The 20,329-nt window shown below is 44.2% G+C and overlaps 1 protein-coding gene across 1 annotated transcript; it reads right to left on the reverse strand.

Annotated features, from left to right (window-relative positions):
- Positions 1-8,854: 8,854 nt before the first annotated feature.
- On the reverse strand, positions 8,855-19,580 carry VDAC2 (voltage dependent anion channel 2). Its single transcript, XM_084265057.1, has 9 exons — positions 19,466-19,580; positions 15,340-15,411; positions 14,318-14,367; positions 12,659-12,811; positions 12,521-12,573; positions 11,847-12,074; positions 10,696-10,846; positions 10,190-10,247; positions 8,855-9,401 (listed from the first exon to the last, which is right to left on the reverse strand). The coding sequence occupies exons 2-9, from the start codon at positions 15,404-15,406 to the stop codon at positions 9,310-9,312; spliced, it is 852 nt and encodes a 283-aa protein (XP_084121183.1). The 5' UTR covers positions 15,407-15,411; positions 19,466-19,580; the 3' UTR covers positions 8,855-9,309.
- Positions 19,581-20,329: the final 749 nt, after the last annotated feature.

Below are 20,329 nucleotides of genomic sequence, written 5' to 3' on the forward strand. Positions count from 1 at the left end.
CACACAGACCAACCAAATCACAATGCCACCACCCCCTTCCCCGCCCCATCCCCCCCAAAAAAAAACCCCAATGCATTTTAAAACATGTGTGAAGAAGCCTGTAAAAAAGAAAAATTACAGAACGTAGACAATATACATAAAGATCAAAAATGCTGATTTCTAGGCATTATACTTTACCCTGCAGGTCCTACCCCTTTGCCCCTAACAGCTAAACTGACACAAGCAATGGCTCACAGTGCTCAATGCTTACTTCATTTCTTTAAAAGGTACATATTTTTGCATTTACCTACTGCAAGTTAACATTGCTGAGGTCTGCCACAGGTCAAAACCTGGAAGGCAGAAGGAGCAATAACAGCTGCAACCAGCGGAAGTTTCATCAGACAGCGACGGAGACCTTTGAATCCAGGCAGGGAGGGAGCCACGAGTCCTCTACACAGTGTTGTGTAGAGGGACCCACATCTGCACCTGGCCAGGGCCAGCCCCATGGGCAGAGGTGAGAAAGGGTCCCTCCACCCAAAGCTTCCACCCAGCTACTGATGTCTACCCAGCCTCCCGGGCGCATCAGCAGGGTATTGGTGTGCCATTTCCGCAGCGTCACCTTCAATGTCCTCCAGCCATCTAAATGTCAGCTGCTATAAAACGGTCTCCCAAGACACTTAATCCATCATTTCAATGTAGAGTAATTAGTGAGGTTGTTCCAAAGCAAAAAGCCACAGTTAATTGTGCAACTACTGTGCCGTCATGTATTATATCAAAGAGATTAATACAACCTGAAAGAAATTGCAGGGGCCTCCTTGGTTTCCTTTGAACAGCAGTGCTAGATTATATTCCAGTGAACCTCCAAGACATTCCCAGTGCAGAGGAGCATTAATTCACTATCAAAGTGCAATTACAGAACAATACCCACTGGGTCAAACTCCTGACAAAACGGTTCCTGTACGAAGAGCTGCAGTTTCCTCACAAATACATAGAGTCAGCTTCTACATCACCTCTGGGTCTTCCCACAGTTATTGTGAGTTTTGGGCACAGTCATTTCCTGGGAACTATTCCCACAAACAGGCAGTCTTACCTCTCCTCAGGTTGGACAGACAATTAAGATGAAGCCAGTCAGGTGTCCTGCTGAGGGCCTGGGCCACACAGTACCAAGTGCCCTTGGCCCCCATCAAGGATTACTGCATGAGATCAGACCCATCCTCACAATCTGAGACAGATCTAAGTTAGCACTGAAAACTAACTTGAAAGAGGCAAAAGGACAGATGCATATAATCAACACCCAGAGATTTGGGGCCCCAAAATTCCTTCTGGTGTTACAGAAGGGGTCTCAGGTGCCATGAAGCCAATTAAGCATCCCTCTCTCAGGCAGCTCCAGTTACCTAAATGGGTACTGCCAAGTTTTCCTTTCTCCATTTTCAACTTAGTCACATATCAGATAGTGAGTGATACCCATTAGCTCAAGCTTAACTGCAAGTGTGTGTTTAAACTTCCAGACATAGTCTACAGTAAATCCTTAATGAAAACTTCAAACCTGCTGCTAAACCTGTTGACCTTAGAAAGCATTTATGGTCACCTCCACAAACTACATTATAGGCATGGGATTAAGGCTGCAAATCTAAGCACTCAGAAGGTTACAAAAGACTAATTAAATTTGTACAAGCAATCTTAATTTTGGCCATCCCTATTACATGACTTGGAATTACATTCTGACTTGGCTGGCCCTGTGTGGAGCCAGGAGCTGGAATTGCTGATCCTTATGGATCCCTTCCAACTCAGAATATTCTATGGTGTATATATAAGCATCATTGTACAGATTTTAATTTTATGATCAAGAATTTCTGCATTCTACCTCTTATGTTCTCCTTCCTGACCTTATTAGGTCTCATTTCACTTGTTTTGCCTCCAGGCTAACAAACTGAGAGCCTATAAGCAGGAAAATAGCTGGCTTTAGGCAGCCCGTGCCAGTAGAGGATTCCAGATCTCAGAAGGGCCAGGCAGTCTTGTGCCATGGTCACATTTCTCCAGCAGAAGAGGTGGAGTAAGTTAGGGAATCACCAGCAGAAATTATAACTGCCTTTTCTCTGTTTAATTATTTTTTTCCTTTCTGCTTTATGTTTATCTTACTTTATCTCCATAAAAGAAAATTGGACTGTAACAACTCCACCAAATCATTTCAGCTAACTCCCTGGAATAAAAACAGAGGGGTAAGAATGGTTTTTCCTTTGCAACAGGAAAGTTATCCTCTGAAGGAAAATATTAAACTTAAAGCCTTTCTTTTCCAGGATAGTATACATTCTGCATGTGTCCTCCACTTTCCTTGTCTCCCCTGCTGCTAACCAGGCGGAGGTCTTTGTGCCTGAAACTGCCTCTCAGGTACCCATTTGCTGCTGGGCAGGCAGCTCTGCTCATGCACCCAAGCCAGACAGGCACCCACTTGCAAAGAACACCAACACAGCCACATTGCAGCACAGACAGGGGGAAGGCGTGCCCTAGCCCCACCAAACTAAGCACACTTTACAATGACAGGCCATGTTTTTAATTCAGAAGTCCCAGGCAGAAATATGAGAGCAATCTCATTTCAGGAAGAAGAAACTGGATTAGTCAAACACAAAAGCCTTGCAAGACAGCAGGCTCCTGCTTCCTGCAGAGAATGACTCTGTGTGCTAGGTAGTGAGAGATGCTTTGCCAAACTGGGGGAACAAGAGTAACCACTTAACTCCCTGGTACTTCTCTTGGGATGGGGGTGTGCTGTGAGTTAGGAGGAGCTGTGCCTTGGGGAGAGGCTGCTGTAAATGACTGCATGGGACTGCGTGGTATGCTTATCTGCTACAGCTTCCCATAAAGAAAATGAAGTGGTAAGAAATGTGACTTTTAGACAGCTTATGAGAAGGAAATATTTTGAAGCAAAAGGTGGGTTAGTTGGGCTGTGCTGGCTTGACAGGGAAACCTACCATGACTACTATTTGTGCAGCAGTCATAAACTTGCCTTATGATGGGCACAATAAAGATAAATCTGGTGAGCTTCAAGCTACATGACCAGGCTGTAAACAATTTCAAAGGCATACTGATGTACCCTAAATGCAGAGAGGACAAAGCGTTAAGTCTCACCTGAAAGCCTACTAGCCTTGCACCAAGACTGAACACTGTACCAGATTGCCCAAGGAACTTCAAAAAAGTAAAACAAAAATAAAATGTCTCCTCAAACACAGTGGAAGCAAATCAGCCATTCTGTTACAGAGGCTGCAACAGAAGCCTGCAACCATGCTGAATTATAGTACTCTAAAGAACTATTTGTGAGTTGTAGCTGACTTAAAAATATTTCATAAAAGATTGATTCAACACCAGAGACACCCATTCGCGCTCACCTAGTGCCAACTCTACCAGATCCAGCTGGCAGGGTGGAGGGCCACCACCTCTGGGTGCCACATCCATGGGGATGTCCATCAGAGCTATTTCTGTACAACCCAACCAATGAACCTCTCAGGTACAACAGTGAGTAGCCCGCATCCAAATAGCAAACATTACTACACCCTCCTTTGCTACAGGCAGATATTTGTCTGGGCTACAGGATAAATGTGGAGCATCACCACCAAACAGGAAAGGCCAAAGTACTCCCTGCCCTGCTCCCCAAAGCACATGCTGACAATTAAAGAAGTGGAAATTATACCAGATGACCCTCATAATCAGTTGTAACCCACACAATCCACTCAAGGTAACGAGGAAGAAATGCACTGTAATTGTAAATTTGGGCTGGGTGCTGGCTAACCCCCCCTCTTCCTGAGTGCTCCTCCCCACAGTCCCCATCCGCAGCCAGGCTCAAGGCACCTGGCGTGCTGCTTGCATGCTCTGCTTGGGCACAGAAACAAGGCCTCAAAGACCAGTGAGGGTCCTGAAAGAGGGGGGGCAGGGTGATGTGAGGCACACCCCAGGAACATGCAGCGGGGTGCCCTGGGGAAGCAGTGCCATCTGCACAGATCTCTGTCCAGCCCCATGGGTGTGCTGAACTTCTGGTTTGGTCCAGGAAAACCAAATGTTGCAAGCTGCTGAACAAAACAGCCTCGACAAAAGTTGTCTTCACGCCCCACCCTCTGCACAACATGTGAAAGGGAAGGTGGAGCAGTCACCCCTCACAGCAGCTCTGATCACGCTGCAACTGTTTCTTGAGGGCCACTGCCCCACAGCACCCGCCTCTGAAGCAAGAAAAACGGCATTCCCATGGGACAGACCCTGAGCACACTGGCTGGGCTCTCTTCCCCCTCCCCGTGCTCTAATTGCTTGATACCAACTCAAATTAATTGCCAGGACGAGGGAAGAGTTTGTGCGCTACCCACACTGCGGCTGTGCGAGGGCCCTGAGCTGCAGCAGCAGGCCCGGACTGCTGGCACAGCCACCGCAGGGCCGGTCCAGCCCTGCCGTGGCACCTGGTGCCACCTGGTGCCACCAGACAGGGGAACGTTCGCAATCCTTCGCCTTCATCTTCTGGCATGTAGCAGCTGGGGCGTCCTGTCCTTCTGCCAGCAAGCGCTTCTCCTCAGAACAACGGTCTGGAAGCCAGAGGAGCCTTTCAGAGGATTCGAGAACAGCACTGTCGGGTCAGGAGCAGCGCGGCAGTCGAGAGAGAACCGGCTGCCCCAGTTAAACGCTGCTCAGATAGGGGCGGGGATGCGCCCAGGACCCCGCTGCCCCTGCAGAGTCCGCAGGTGCTGCCGGGTTCTCTGACACCCGAGTGCCAGCGCGCGCAGGGGCTCTGCTCCTCGAATCCCCGTTCTCCAGCTCGCAATCCGGCTTAGGCGCGCTACAGCCGCCGGGCGCGGGGCGGCCGCCCGAGGGACACCCCGGCCGCGGCCCCCGCCGGGCCCGTTACAGGCCGCTCCCGGGGCGGGGACACCAGCGGCCGCCAGATGGCGCCGCCGCCCCGCTCGCGGCACGGCCGGCGTGCGGAAGCGCGCACAGCCCGTGCGGCTGCGCGCAGCAAGTTACGGCAGCCGCGGGGGGACAGGGCTCGGGCGCCTCTCTGCGGCAGGAACGCCCCGCCGAGGCCCCTGCCCCGCAGCGGCTGGCAGCGGAGCGCATTAGGGACGTGCGCCTAAGGGAGAGGCGGTTACGTTTTCAGTAACGCCACCGAGGATCCATAAAAGAGCCAAGGACAAAGCTCCCTGCATAGCTGCTTGTGAGCTACAACCGCAGCTCAGGCACCTGAGCCGGGCTGGGCTTCAGGCAGAGCGCTTGGGCCGTGGCTCGTGCTTAGCGCAGCCCAGCTGCCTCCGTGAAGCACACACAGCACGCGAGGGTGGTGAGATCTCTGTACCCCCATTTCGTGCTTCCGTGTTCACAGGAGAACAGGCAAAGCAAACAGAAAAGGTACCGAGTTGCTAACAAGGCAAACCCAGGCGTGACTTAACGCTAGCATGAAGAACATCTTCCCCCGTGGGTCCCGGGGGAAGATCATTCCCTGGAAACACACACAAACCCTTGCAAGCTTTCTGGTGTGTGCTGCATGAACCAGCAGTAATTGTGCGCCAAGTATTTCCACAGCATCCGCTTCAGCAGAAAATTCTCATTTAAAAACACACTGCAGTAAAGGTCAAGCGTTTGGAGCTGACACAGCCTGACTGCTTGCCCCTGTGAAAGGTCTTTCAGTGCTCTTCGCAAGGCCAGTTGATAAATATGAATGGATAGGAACCAAATCTCAGTGTGTTAACACCCTACATTCTAATTGCATCATTTTTCAGAAATTGCTGTGAAAAAAAGCCTCTTCCTACATAAGCATCAGTATCCAACTCAGCTAAAGCAGAAGACGCTGCACATTGGGGTCACAAAACCTGTTGTTTATTCCTTCCACTTGACCTAGCAGCATATGGAAAGATGGACACAACGAGCAACTAAAAGGCAAGCCCAGAAACAATCATGAGAAGGGAAACATCACCATAATGCAGTGCACACTACTGTAATTCATATCAGTGCTTTTATTTCTATTCCAGATCAGCAACAAAAATAATCCATAGCAAAGGGGAAGCTGACACAGTAAAGCCACTTGCAGCAAGCATAGCCCTTTCATGCCACCTAATAACCCAACCAGGTTAGGTTCCCCTTTCTGCCCCTTCCCAGGAAGCATTCATACCTGCCACTGAACACTGCTGCCAGAGGCGTGACCCAGTATTTGTCATCACTAGTCACTTACCTTCCATGGAATTGCTTCCCCCTCTGCCAGCTGGGGTGATAAGGGTGGACCTTTGACATAAGCAGGGCTGAGTCACGCCTGTGCGAGCTGTATTCTGTTTGTTCGGCTCCACTTCCCATAGTGGGGCAGTCACAGCACGTTTAAATGCGCCTTTGTGCCCGGCCGAGGCCAGCCTGCCGCCGAGAAGGACATTAGAGGGCAGCAGGCACACTGTCAGCACCTGCCTTTGTCCCAGCGACAGCCCGGGCAAAGGTAAACACCTGTGTCCCCATGCCTGCGGGCGAAAGGTTTCCATGCCAAAACAGTTCCAAACTAATTTCCTGATTTTGAACAGCTGCCCTGTGCCAGAGGCAGATTTAAGAACGTACCACACCGCACTGAACCACGTGAGGAGTGCAAGGTTATTGAAACAACCCAGATAATTTCTACAGCACAGAAAGAACATTTGAGTCACTGCTTCAGTAACTTGCAAAATCCAGGGTCTCCGTCTCATGTGACTGTTTTTATTTATAAAAGTGTGATTAGGTTTCCTCACAGCACGAACGCAGACACCCCCTACTCCAACCCAACCAGGCAGGAGTGCAATGCTACAGTTCACACAAACAAGATGCACAGCTGTGCTCAGGTCACTGGCTATCTCAAGTGGCTTTATTTTATTCAGAATGACACCTGAGGAAAGCCTGGCTAGCACTGAAACTGTTCTAACAAAATGGAGCTATTTAAACTACCAATATCCCTTTTACCACAACGTTCCAATTACACCATCATATTTTCTATAGCACAGTTGAAAGTTTGAAGGCCATTTTTATAAGCCTCACTTGAGAAATGTCAGGAGATACGACACCAAACTTCCTTTTCATGCTTAAAGTAGGGATTAAATGAGTATTTAAGGAAAACGTCACATTTTCACACTTGTATTAACTACTGCAGAGCCCTTTTATTTCTCCAGTCCCTATCAGCATTAAACCAAATGAAACTACTTAAGGTTTCAAGGCTGAGGACTAGGTAAAGCAATGCACATGAAAGCAGAGTAAAAAAAGGTTCAAGTTCTCAATTACTGATTTGTATGAAGACTTGAAGAGAAACTGCAATATCTGCTTATTTCACTTGCCTATGTTGTGACTTCAGGAAGGACATCTAGAGATGAGCAGATAGTGAAGAGAAGTGTTTGAGTAGTTGTTTCTAAAAAACCCAAATATCACCACCAAAAAGGTGCCAGACGACTACAACCCTATCAAAAGCTTCCAAAACACCCCTGAGAACTATCACAGCAACTATGCTGGTTTAAGAATGCAAACAAGTCATTGTTCACGTGCAAAAGTCCTTTACTTGCCCTGGTGCCACAGCTGGACAATGCACACACTTTTTATTTTTTCCTCATAAAAAGCCTGGACACACCCTGTGAGGCCCCAGAGATGGTGTACTAGATAGAGAACCCACACTAAAATTCAAACTTCTGGCCGCACGGTCTCTAGCTTTAAGTAGTCTAGCACATAAAAACACTTCAAACTAAATACAGTTAATGGATGCTAACATGCAATAAGAGCAGAGCAAACTGCAGCTATTACATGCTTCTTCCATCACCGAGTGGTGAGAGTGCTCCTCAGCAGAGGGCACTTGGTGACAACAGCAGTAAAGTACCCCAAAGCAGAAATGCTGACACTACTTCTCTTAGGAACAAGACTTTGAGCAAATCACTAGGACTTTTGTGGGGGTGAAGTCTAACCCAGCATGAACCAAACACAGCTTGCAAACCAGAGATCAAGCTTCCTGATTCATAAGCTAGCCACCTGCCCTGTAAGGAAGCTGCTGCGAACTATAGATGGCAAGATTAAGTATCAAGATACCCTTCTCAGCCATGAGACTGTAAGAAGTAGGCACAAGACACTTCCCAGAACTCAAAAATAAATCCTCATTCTTAAATGCAAGCACTGTAACTACACAATGTAATTTATTCCACATTGAAAGCAGTCACAGCTAGTCATGTTTGACCTTAAGGGATGTTATATTCACAGACCAAATATCCCTCATACTCATCTCAATTCTATCCTGGAAAAACATGAGAGTTTTTAATTATTCTGCATGTTTCCAGACTTCAAATAGATTATCTGCAAAGATTTATTAGTCAAAGGGAAAGCAAGATTGGATGCATTTTCTTCTGTCTCCATTTGAAATTAAGCCTTTATTTCAGTCATTTTAAGCAGAAACCTCTCACAGCAGTTGGGATAAGCAGGCTGTTACACCATTACACTGTTACATTCAGTTGCAGAGATACGTCTCACTTCATACAAATATAAGCAACAGGTGTGTTTGTGGTGAGGTTTTTCACCCTTGGGCAAAAAAGCATCAAGGAGCAGTTTTTAAGTGTCTCAGTGTGCCAAGTATATCATTCTGCACTCTTTGCATCAGGAGGCCAACTAGTAACACAGGAAGTCTTGCCCATGGAACACGGGGGGAATTAAACCGTTGTGTCATGACAATCCTTACCTGACAGTAAAGCACATTCAAGTTGCTCTAGGAGTCCAACTGTTCAGTGAAAACCTTCTATATTCAGTGCTGTCATGGGTGGAGGTCCTTAATTGCACAAAGGTATAGGGTGCTACTTCTCAGACTCTTTTAAGTTAAAACTTAACTGAGCACTACCCTCATATCTTAACTCTTTAAAATATGAGGCACAAATATGTGTACATACTTGTTTTATTCAGAATTTGTCTTGGGATACCAAATGTATTTCTACTTCAGGTGATTTAACAAAATTGTTGACCTCTTTTCAAAACATCCACTGATCCATTTTTAATTCAATGTCAATATTGAATGTTAAAAGGAACATAAAAACAAACATGCACACGATTGTACAGTTTTCATAAATGTCTAATCCATCGTTTGTGGGTAGCGCATTAAACAGTTAAATACATTTAAATAATGTTTCAGTGACTGCACTAATGCAGAATTTTAACTAGATGGGTAACCAATTCAACTAGAAACCAGCTAACAAGTAACTGTCTAATGCTTCAAATACAGCTCTTGTTCTAGGTCATCCTTCTTGGGAAAAAAAGCCTGCTGGTCACATTGGAAATACATTTTAAGGCCAAATTCTTCTGATATCCCTTCTCTGCAGCAGTTTCTTCACCTTTTTAAGCCTCCAATTCCAGGCCAAGACCAAGTTTATGGCCACCAGCATTGATGCTCTTTCCATCTATCAGGGCAGACAGTGTAAGCTTCACACCTGTAAGATTTTTAAATAGCATATTTTCACCATACAAGCAGAGTAACTTTCATGCAACTCAACCTCAGTCATCACAAGTTCCCATTGTGGGTCTCTATTTCACTACTTTCCTCTAAAAGATTTCTACAGAAGAAATCTGTTTACTCATGAAATCTAGTGAAAGTAAGTCATGTAAATCAAGATAGGTGCTTTCTGTAAATATTGTGTTAGAGCAGCTATACAAGGTCTCTAACTGACAACTACACAAGAGCTCTCCTTTTCTACATTAAGGTGTGTAAAGAAGGAAAAAAAAAGTTATGCATAGACAGACACTTCTACCAAGGAAGGTAAGGAATGAAACTAATATTAATTGGTTTTCAAGTAAGGAACTAACCAATGGCAATACAACATTAACTCATCTTTAAGCGGTACAAACTAAGTTCTGCAGGTTTTATTACTAAATATTAAGGAAGCATGTTTTTGACAGTTAATCACTATTTGAAGACCTGCTGAAGAAAGCAATGCTAAGAGACTGCTTAGCACAGCCTGAAGCTAAGCTATCAAACACAACACGTTCCACTCCTACACAAATGAGGAATATGATGCAGAAATACCATTAGATATAATAACATTTGTCTTGTTCAGATCAAGGTTTGATGTGCAACAAACTATTGTAAAACATCTACTTCACCTTCAACACAAAAATATTCTGAAAGGAAACAGTTGCACGTAAATGCATAAATCTCATATTTTATGTGCGTGATACATAAAAAACATGCATGTGATGAAATTCACATGATAACCCTTACCTGGCCTCAGGGTCTGGGTGTAACCCACTCCAACTAGACTAGAATTGTTCACTTTTGCCTGAAAAAAAACCCAAAACACAACAACAGCAATTGAAGTGCTGTAACTGATCAATTCTAATTTTATAAACACATAGAAAAATTTTCTGCATGCTGCCTCGTTAGCCAGTATCACCAGAGCTATGACAACAACGTGACAAGGTTTCCCAAAACCAGGTTTTTAAAAATAACCTGTATATTTACAGAACTCAACATGAATTTTTTTTTAAAATAAATACATGAAATACTCTAGATTATCACTACATTTGATAGATTCTAATAGAGACTTTGCTGTATGCAACATAACAGAGTTTAAATATGGCTGGTTTAACTATAGCTGCCTAGAGCGTAAGAGTAATTCTACAAGGGTTCCTAAACCATCAACATCTTTTGTACTAACAACACAGATCACAGAACTGAAACTACACTGCACTGAGCATAACCCTGTTGAAGTGTAGAGCCATACTCACAGAGATAGAAGCAGTGGAATCCAACTTGTATTTAGCTGCAATGCCAAAGCGAGTGCTGTTGCTACCTGCTGTCCAAGCCAGGTTTACAGCAGTTTCAAGATTGTCACTCACTTTCTGGTAAATTGACCCTCCAAATTCTGAGCCATCATTGCTAAACAAATTAAGAAAAAAGTGTTAGTTTTCTATATTTACGTAATCTCAGTATTACATATTTTTAAAAACCACTTCAAATTTTTATTCAAGTAAGAAGCCTGAAAGTTTGTTTCACATTTTTCAATAGGGGGGGGGAGAATGAATAAAGGCTTCAGGGAAAAATTAAACCACAATCATTTATGAGGGAAAAAGGTATTTCAGAGTGTTACAGCTACTTCTCATGCTAATGTTGAACTAAGTACTTGAACGTAATTGCAGATCACATCCTTACAAAACTATTAATAGTTAGGAAACTGGCATTCTGAATTCTGATTAACAAATACATACAATATCGCTAAAGAATTAGACGATCTGATGATCTCTTTTTAAAACCGTCACAATGACATTATTACACTGAAATGGCATTCTTACAGACCAGACTATGAATTGTTCTGTAGCTTCCTCCCATACCCCTCAACTTTCATAAACCTATACAGATACCTACTGGTTTTCTATCTAAGGCAACAAGTCTAGAGACAATTCTGAAACAATAATGTAACTAGTGTAAGATAGCAAAGCTTTTCACATAGTCTTCATCCCAGACAAGCAATAAGATGAACCTACTCAAGAAACCAGAAAGAAAAGCTCTGGAAACTATTATTGGCCTACTTAAAACCTGCTAATTCTGGCCTCTAACAAATATCTTGTCCTTAGTTTAATCAGACATAATTCTGTGTAATGGGAAAGCTAGAAAACACATTACAATCAGCTACATTTCCAATCTTCAGTATTTGATAAGCTGTAGCATTAATTATACTCTAAATGCTAAAAAGCCATGGGTATTTACTGTTTTGAAGAGTGATACAAAGTAACATTTATCATTTAGTTGATTTCATACTGAAAAATGGACTCAATGGCCTTACAAGCATCTCTTGATATTTAAAGCATTTTTATTCTGACTAGAAGGCAAGGTAGAGAAAAAGCTGCTTCTGTCAATCTGGACAGTTTTCAGTACTTACACATTAGTGTGCAGTTGAAAGTCTCCAGTCTTGTAACCCACGGAGAAGTTATTTCTTGTCAACTTTGATTTGGCACTATCAAAGGTCATCTGATAACCTGCAAGCCAGCCTTCATAACCAAAAACAGCTGAACCATGGATTGCAGGTCCAGCAAAATCGAAGTCAACATCACAACCTAGGTTTAGGCATTCACGTTTATAAGCTGACTTAATTTTACCACTTTTCTTTCTGAAACAGAGAAACAATTATCTTAAGACAAGGCTTGATCTTCGCCAACAAACTGCCAAATTTGAGCTACATGACTCTGCACAATGTATCCAAATACCATGCACATTTATCCTCTGGACTGGGCCAAAGCCCATTAAAAATGCAGAGGGCTACTGCAGACAGGCATTTTCTGATTAACGTAGAGGCTTTTTCACGCCTCCTGCATCTTCCCAATATTTATATCCCAGAACATAAAAGCAGCAGGCTGCTGTGAAACATCCAACACTAACCCCATAGAGTAAGATGTGATGATGCTAAAGAGAAGAAGCCTTGAGCACCGGGATTCGCTAATTCAGGTCAACAGCAAACCATACAAACATCTGTCAATACAGCAGACCAGATGAACTTTCACTGACCGTGGGTGTTGTTACTACCTTAAATAAGGTTATGAGGTTAACAAATCTTACCCTGTATTTGGTGAGAAAGTTGTGTCAAATGTCAACTTCAAGCCTTTGGCAATCTAATCAAAGGGGGAAAGAAGATGAAGTTATAAATTCCATTCTGCTAGTTAAGTAAAACAAAGAAACACTCTCCTAATCTATTACCTGATCTTCAATTGCAATTTCTGTTCCCAGAGTGTTATCTGTGTTCCATTTCTCTGTGAAAGTCAGCCCATACTCAGCCCACTTATATTTGGTCTCCAAGCTCCCATTCACTTTCCCAGTGTCTGTGTTCGATGAACCAGATGTTGTGAATTCCTAGAAAAGACAGAGTCTGTGTTACACAGGAAATACACATAACCAGGAAAGCACTGGAGTGCCAAAAGAGACTTATTTCAGCAAGATTTTGTTATCCTATGCAGCAGGTTTAATAACATCACACAACTCCCAGGGGAAAAAGGGAGAACACAGACAAGACCTAGATGCTTTATGCCCACATGGAGGCCCCACCCCCCATCTCAACTGCAGTGTTTCTGCCACTATTACAAAACATGTAGGTTTGCAACATAGCTCATGAGTAAGTCATTAGTTACCAGAAATTCTCTCCTCAAAAGCAAAAACAATGTCTTGAAATATAAAGTTAAGCAAACTAAAAATCAAACCAAGAGCAAAGAAAACTTATAAACACACACATAACGCAACTCCAGTAAAATTCTTCAAGGATCACACGTGTATTATCATTATTCTAGTCAACCACCTCCAAAGATAAATTACATACATGTTTTTACTGGCATCTCTAAAATTCCTATTGCCCTGACAGTTTGGTTTAATGACACACAGGAAGAACATGTTTGAACTGTGAGCTAAGGCAACAATCTTGACTTTATGCTTCTCGTAGAGTCTTCCTCAGAATTAATCACAGGCTGGTTTGGGTTGGAAAGGACCTTAAAGACCATATAGTTCCAACCCTGCGATGGGCAGGGATACCAGGCCAACAGGCCAATTCTACAGTAGATTCTTGAAAGTATTTAAAAGTTAGCAGTATCACTCACATCTCCTTATTAAACTAAATAACCCCAAAGTCTCTCACTATTTGGATTCTCATGAGTAACAGAACGAGTAACTTCTGTGTATGGCTATTCAGTAACTGAAGGCAGTATCTAGCACAAGTGAAAAGTTTGGTTTGCAAATACACGTTAAGGAGCTCTTTTCACTTAAATACTATTGCCCATATGGCACTAAGTTTATTATTTTAACTTTTGAAAATGTAAAATATTGATCTCCAACTTCCTCTATGCACAGCATTATTCTTGTACCAACTCCTCACACTCACCTCCCCAGAAAGAAACAGATTTGAAATCATGTCCTTAACCATATGTATTCTCACAGTCCATAAGCCTGCACATTGTAAGTCTGCATGAAATGGCTCTTTTTACAGTGGCTGTTCAAATTCAACCATGGCCAAGAAATTTACTTGAATTATGTTAGTGAATCACTAAGCCATCCACACAGTTGCATAATTTTAGTAAGGTCTATTTCTTGGCAAGTGACAGGGACTACATGAAGTCCAAATACCTTCAGCTTCCAGTTATGAGACCTTTAGACACGATACAACTTAATAAACTTTTTAATCTTACAATTATTACTAAACAGCAATATCCCGCTACATTCAGAATAAAGTCACATCTTTAGGGACTTTGAAATTATTTTACACTAAAACTTTATCATTCCTATAATTTACAAACTACTTAACAGCACGTGGAAGAGGTCCTTTCCAGTTAAAATGAGAACATATTCATAAAGTAAGAGGTATTTTAAACTCACCACTCCACTTGCAGATTTTGTTTTCACATCCAGTTTCACCAAACCAAAACCTTAAGAAACAGACATCAAAGTTACACCAGTAGGCTTTAAGACCATGCACATTTCCCAAGAAGCTGTTTTTTCAGGCAGTCTCAGCAAAGTACCACATAGATAGATACATAAAAACAACCACGACTGAGTTTTAGAGGCCACAGCAGGTAGAAAAACCCAGGAATTCTGTTCTATCATCACCACACAGAAAGTGGGGAGTAGCTTCTCAGTTGAACACTATATATTTAACTACCAAACCATGACTTTCAAAACAAAATGCATTTTCTTTTTGTCCTTGTAGCCACAGAATCACAAGGTTGGAAAAGTCATTTATCCCAATGCATCAAATTCATCTCCCAGCACCAAGAAATATCTCAAAGTAAAAAAAAAAAAAAGTGAAGAATGAAGTCACTGGGAAACACATAGCCATTGGAACTGTAATATAAGTAGGTTTTATAGGAGCGTCAATTCACACTGTTACCATTCAAGCTGAGTAACAGCCTTGGTGAAAAAGCCCCCCCACACACATTCCCAAAGACCAGAAAGAAACAGCACTGTAACAAAGTGGAATTTAACTATGCAACTGTCTGGTATTAAAGTACTTAAAAATGTTGAAGGATTCTTTATCCCTATAGCCATTCCTCTTTCTGTTCTAAAAGCCTATTACATTGCAGTGGTATATATATCAGCAAATGTTATGGCACAGATAGTAAACAAAGTGTACTCTTAATTGTATGATGCTTTCATTCCTGTGTATTTGTACACCCATGACATTTATCTGGCTAAAGGAGTAATATTTACCAGATTTCACATCAGCACAGCCCACAAAAAGCCTCCAATGATCTTTCAGTTGACAGTAATGATACAAAAACACACCTTCCCCTTCCGCAGAAACACAAGCATTAGAGCATTCAATTTTACATACAGTGTTAAAAAGACAATTCATTGCCACACCACAAAAAACTATGTTTTATAACAGGTAATATTCTTACCATATCCTTTATTGAAGATATCTCTGGCAGATTTGCCCAGGTCTACGTATGATGGAGGAATCGCCATTGGAGCTAAAAGGTAACAGCCAATTAATAGCAAACCTTTTACTACTGCACACACAGAAGAATGCTACAACTCTTTAAAGATACTCTTTAAGGCAGATTCCTATACAAAGGCAGTTAACAGACAGATGGCTCAAAAAATTACAGTATTCTGTGAAAAACCTAGATTTTCAGTGATGGCTACTGTGAACAGTGAATGTTTTCTTGGTCTAGGTAATCTGCTTGCAGATAAAAGTAATTTATTTCGAGTACCTTTCTCTATACAACTTTAGCACAAATAAACTAATAGCTCACATTTCCAGAGTTGGCAGTTATCACCAAAAACCAGGAAACCGGAAATTGAAGGAAAAAAAAAACCCAACAGATGTTTATTTCATGAAATTCCACAAAGTCAAATTTGATAGATGCTTACGAAAATAACCAGAAAGGACCTACAAGGTTTTATTTTAAAGTTACAAAGAGTGCATATGCTTTGTGAGATCATTTGCCCCCCATTATAAATGGCAGATAGACAATTTAAAAAGGAACGTCTAAAGCCATTAACCAGCAGTCAGTCTGATGACATTTTTTCACTGCTGTAAGAGACAAGTGTAAGTCTGGGGGAATTGCCTTCTTCGCTTAAAACAATCAAGCAGTAGTAGGAATGCTGGGTCAGTGAGAAGAGCTCTCTGAAAGTCCCTTTCTGAGGCAGAGCCCCTGGCAATCGCACTGTTAAAGAACCTGCCATTCCAGACTAGCTGTGACCCAGCCCTATGGGTAGACACCAGCCTAAGGTCTCTGTGAGGCCTGCATGGTGCTCTCCCTGCAAAGGAAGATAACACTATCTGTAACTTTCTTCGATGACTGTTTTCCCATGATTTCAATAGCAAAAGGCCACTGTTACAGAAGCACCAAACTTGAAAGTTTTAAAAAGCAGAGAACAGGGCATATTTCAAAGAGTTAGCAATTCTCTCCATGCTCTGAAAGGGGGAAACAAAAAATAAAACTAACTGGATAAGCACCACACAAAGGCTAAACACAAGCAAAGAGAAATCTTTTCTTATCTTTTCAAACTGATTGTTTTTACAGAGAAAGTCAGATTAACATAACAGACTGTTAGTCTGACTCCTGTGTTGCATTTTATTAAGTAAACGAAAAAATATCTTCTGACCTCAAAAATAACGAGGGCAATACTCTCACATGTTAACTTTCAACTGAAAGCAGAAAAGAATCACTTCATTTTTAGACAGTACTTTTAATCAATATTTAAATTTTCAACACCTCATTATAGAATTGTTTAGCTTCTGCAGACCTCTGCAAGATCTTAAATGTACTCAATAACACAGGATCAAGACAAGCTTCCCCCACCCCAAGAAAAGTTTCTTTCCATATTTTCATGGCCTTAACATAAGGGGAAAGAAAACGCTCCTGAGACACCTGATTCAGAGTAATTTCCTTTAGGGCACCATTCCACTAAATAGCCTGTTGTTTCACAATGGCATCCACATGAAAACCAAAGTTATTACACCTGCCATACACAGCCTAATTGTATGAACTGCTACTATTTAAAAAAAACCCTATTTCAGTAAGCAATGCTAAGCCACAAGCCTGCTACTTATCTTTCTACAATTTCTAATGCAGTCTCCAAGAGTACTTTAGTCCACCTCCCTAAGCTTCAGAACAGTATTTACATCCACAGTTTAAATAAAAACCAAATCAATACCCAAGCCCAACTATAACTAAAGAGGCAAAACCTCCACAGTTATTTAGTAGAAATCTAAACTCTACAACTAGGTCACTACAGCAAGACATACATTACTTGCTCAAGAACATAAATCAAAGCCGATTTTCCATAAAGTCTTTCACCAAAAAGCAAAGAAAGAACATGAAATGATAATTTGAAGCTTAAAAAGGCCTAGCCCAAGTTCAAGTTCATAATAAACAATGTAAGTCTTAAGAAAATTCTATAACAGAACAGATAATAATCCTGGTGACAAGACATAAATGGTTCCTATTATTTATTTAATAAGGAGGTGTTAGGCCAAGTTAGAAGTGTGGGAACACTGCTCTTTCCCATGTAAGTTCCTGCTGTACAGCAACTGTACAATTCATTAGTAGTTTAAAATAATTTAGAGAAGGTTAGCTATGTATTTTTCCTCTAATGAATAGGTCTCACTTCTAACTAGCATCTTCAGAAGATTAGTTCTGTCTAGTTTTAAAATTCTATACTAGCTTTTAGCACAGACATGCTTTTACAGTGTTAATAAACCAGGTTTCCACTTTTGTTTTAAATGCTTCCAAACTGACTAGACAAGAGATTGATGCTAAGCAGTAATGGTGTGAGAAGTTAACAAACTAGTATTTGTATCTGAATTCAAAGGATTGCTAGAATAAAAGGATGTTGTGATTTTATCTACCCTAATTAAGCATCTTTCCCACTGCAAGAAAACCAACCAGTAACTGTCAGACATTTCTGGAAGCTTTGTGATAAAAAGTTAAAACAGTGTGTAACTGTGACACTGCTGGTCCAATCCTGTACTAACAGGGATGGACGAGGACCAAAGTGGAAACCAAGAGGGTACACTAAACACCTGATAAGCCAGTGACATCATCAGAATGCTCATTAAATGAAAACAGGGCCAAAAAAAAAAAACCATTCCTGTGTTCTCCAATGTTGGCAAGTTCACAATATTTGCAACTTCTTAGAAGTAATTTTCTTCAACTTTATGTTGAAGTGCCTTTCACTTATAATTCATAGATTAAAGTGTTTAAAATACAAGTACCATTAGTAACAAGAAGTTTGCTGTGAAAGCAGCTACCAGATAATCTCATTCCTCATTTAAAAATTCCTTATTGAATCATGTGGGCGCTCCACCCTGATCTTTGTTTCATACCACCCTAATAAAAAAAAAAAACCCAAACTCTAATTAATCTGTTACTCAAAAACCACAAACATGCTTTCTTCTTCTGTAAAAAGATCTTCCCAATAATAAAAAAACATAACAATGTTATCAGAATTTTTACATCACCCCTTTTCTTCGAAGTAGTATTTCAAAACTTTTTCACACCCTATAATTAAAGGAACGCCAAGGACTCCTATAAAGATCTCTAACAATTTTAAGATCTCAGGATACTGGAAGACCAGGCTGGAGGATAGATCAGGCTAAAATTTAAAGACAAGAAAGAACCACACCAAAAAAGCCAAACCATAAATGCTGCTGCAATAAAAGGGGGCAATAACTACACTGAAAGGGTATTCCTGTGGTAAAAATGACAGCAGGTAAGTCTGTATCATTCAAAAAATACTTTTGCCGCAATACACTGGAAACACCACTGACCTTCGGACTTGCACAGCTACAGGAGCTTTTAAAAAAAGGAAAAGCCCCTAGGGCCTCAAGACCCTGGCTGCAGCTCTGCCACTCGCATCTCTGAGCGGCCAGGCCAGGCTAGCAGCCGCAGCTAGGCCAACTTACAGATTCTGAAGGAAAGCTGAACACCTGAGAGCGGACTGCGCGCTCAGCAACTGAAAGCGGGAGCCAGGCTTCAGCCCCAGATGAGGAGGACACCGAAAGCGAAAACGGGGATGCGAAAAGCCAGGCCGGGGCGCATGGGGAGGCGGCACACCCTGCCGGGACAGGACAGGGCCCGGCCCGGCCGCGGCGCCCAGCGCCAGGACGTTTCCCGCGCCCAGGCCCGCCGCCAGGCCGAGTGGCGCCCGCTGCCGCCGCAAGGTGAACTCCTCCACGCGGCCATCTTGGGCATCCCGGCCTGACCCCCTCCCGCCGCGCCCTGCCCGCCGCCCCTTATGTAACCCGGCCCGGCCCGCACGCCCGGAGGGCGCGGCGGCTGCAGAGGGCAACACGTGTAGAGAAAGCACCCCGCCTCGCCCTCCGTCTCCCGGCCGCTCCCGCCCCGCCCGCCTCCGCCGTTAACCCGGGCACTGGGGAAGACGCCCCCCGGCGCTGCCACCCCCGACCCCGCGCGGCCGCCAGCCCCGTTCACCACCCCTCCGCCCGCTAGCAGACACGCGAACCCCGCCAGCTTCCCCTGCTCCCGCGTGGCCGGTCACGGCCCAGGCCGGCACCTGGCTAACGCGGGAGAACGGCTGAGCCAGGCAAAGAGGGAACAGGCGGGACTCCCCGTGAGCAGGCCGCGGTGCTGCAGCCGCTGGCACTGGAGGGCGAAGTGAAGGAGACACCGATCCGCCCGCCCGCCGCCGCCGCGCAGGACCCCAATGAGCCGGGGCCGCCCTTCTCGCCGCCTGTTCCGCCCGCCGCACCGCGCCGTCTCTCGGCCGGCGGGAGGCGTTGCCGCCCGGGGTCAAGAGCTGGGAGCAGGCGAGGGACGCCGCGCCGCCGATCGAGAAACCGGGTGGGAGCAGCGCAGGTTGTCAGGCGCTCGGTGGACAGCCCCGGCGACGGAGAAGGGTCCTGCGGGAGGGCGGGGCCTACGGCGGCGGGCGGTGCCGCCCGGAGGGGGTTGGCGGTGGCGGGCGCCCGAGAGAAAGGAGGGTGGTGGCTCTCGGGGCGCAGCAGAGGGAGTGGCTGGTGGGGCTGGTCTGCGGCAGCGCAGCGGAGCTGGGGAGCTGCAGAGAGGGACAGGGGAGCGGAGGGCGCAGCAGGCACTGGGTCCCCGCGGGCCTGCGGCGGCCGCACCCAAGGAGCATTACTCAGCTCGCCTGAGGAGAGGAGAGGGGAGAGCAGCCGCTTTCCCCGCCCTGGGGCGGGAGGCCGAGCGCGGCTCTGGGCACTGCCGTTCCCAGCACACTGCTGGTCTGCCCTTCGGGACCCAGCTGGCCCCGGCCTCGGAGCACCGAGGCCTTCACCGAGACCAACCGTGCAGCCGGCCAAGGTGGTTCTAGCGAAGTCTGCCCGCATGTGTTGGAGGCTGTCCCTGCGCCTCCCAGCCCCCGAGGCCCCTTCTCCACAGCGGCCTGCCCTTGCAGTGT

This window comes from Gallinula chloropus, assembly GCF_964237585.1.
Source record: "Gallinula chloropus genome assembly, chromosome: 5".
Classification (NCBI taxonomy): Eukaryota; Metazoa; Chordata; class Aves; order Gruiformes; family Rallidae; genus Gallinula; species Gallinula chloropus.

Coding starts and splice junctions, on each gene's coding strand:
- VDAC2 (XM_084265057.1), bottom strand. CDS start 15,406: ATGGCGATTCCTCCATCATACGTAGACCTGGGCAAATCTGCCAGAGAT. Junction 14,368..15,339: donor TATCTTCAATAAAGGATATG/GTAAGAATATTA, acceptor CTGTTTCTTAAG/GTTTTGGTTTGGTGAAACTG. Junction 12,574..12,658: donor AAATTGCAATTGAAGATCAG/GTAATAGATTAG, acceptor CCCTTTGATTAG/ATTGCCAAAGGCTTGAAGTT.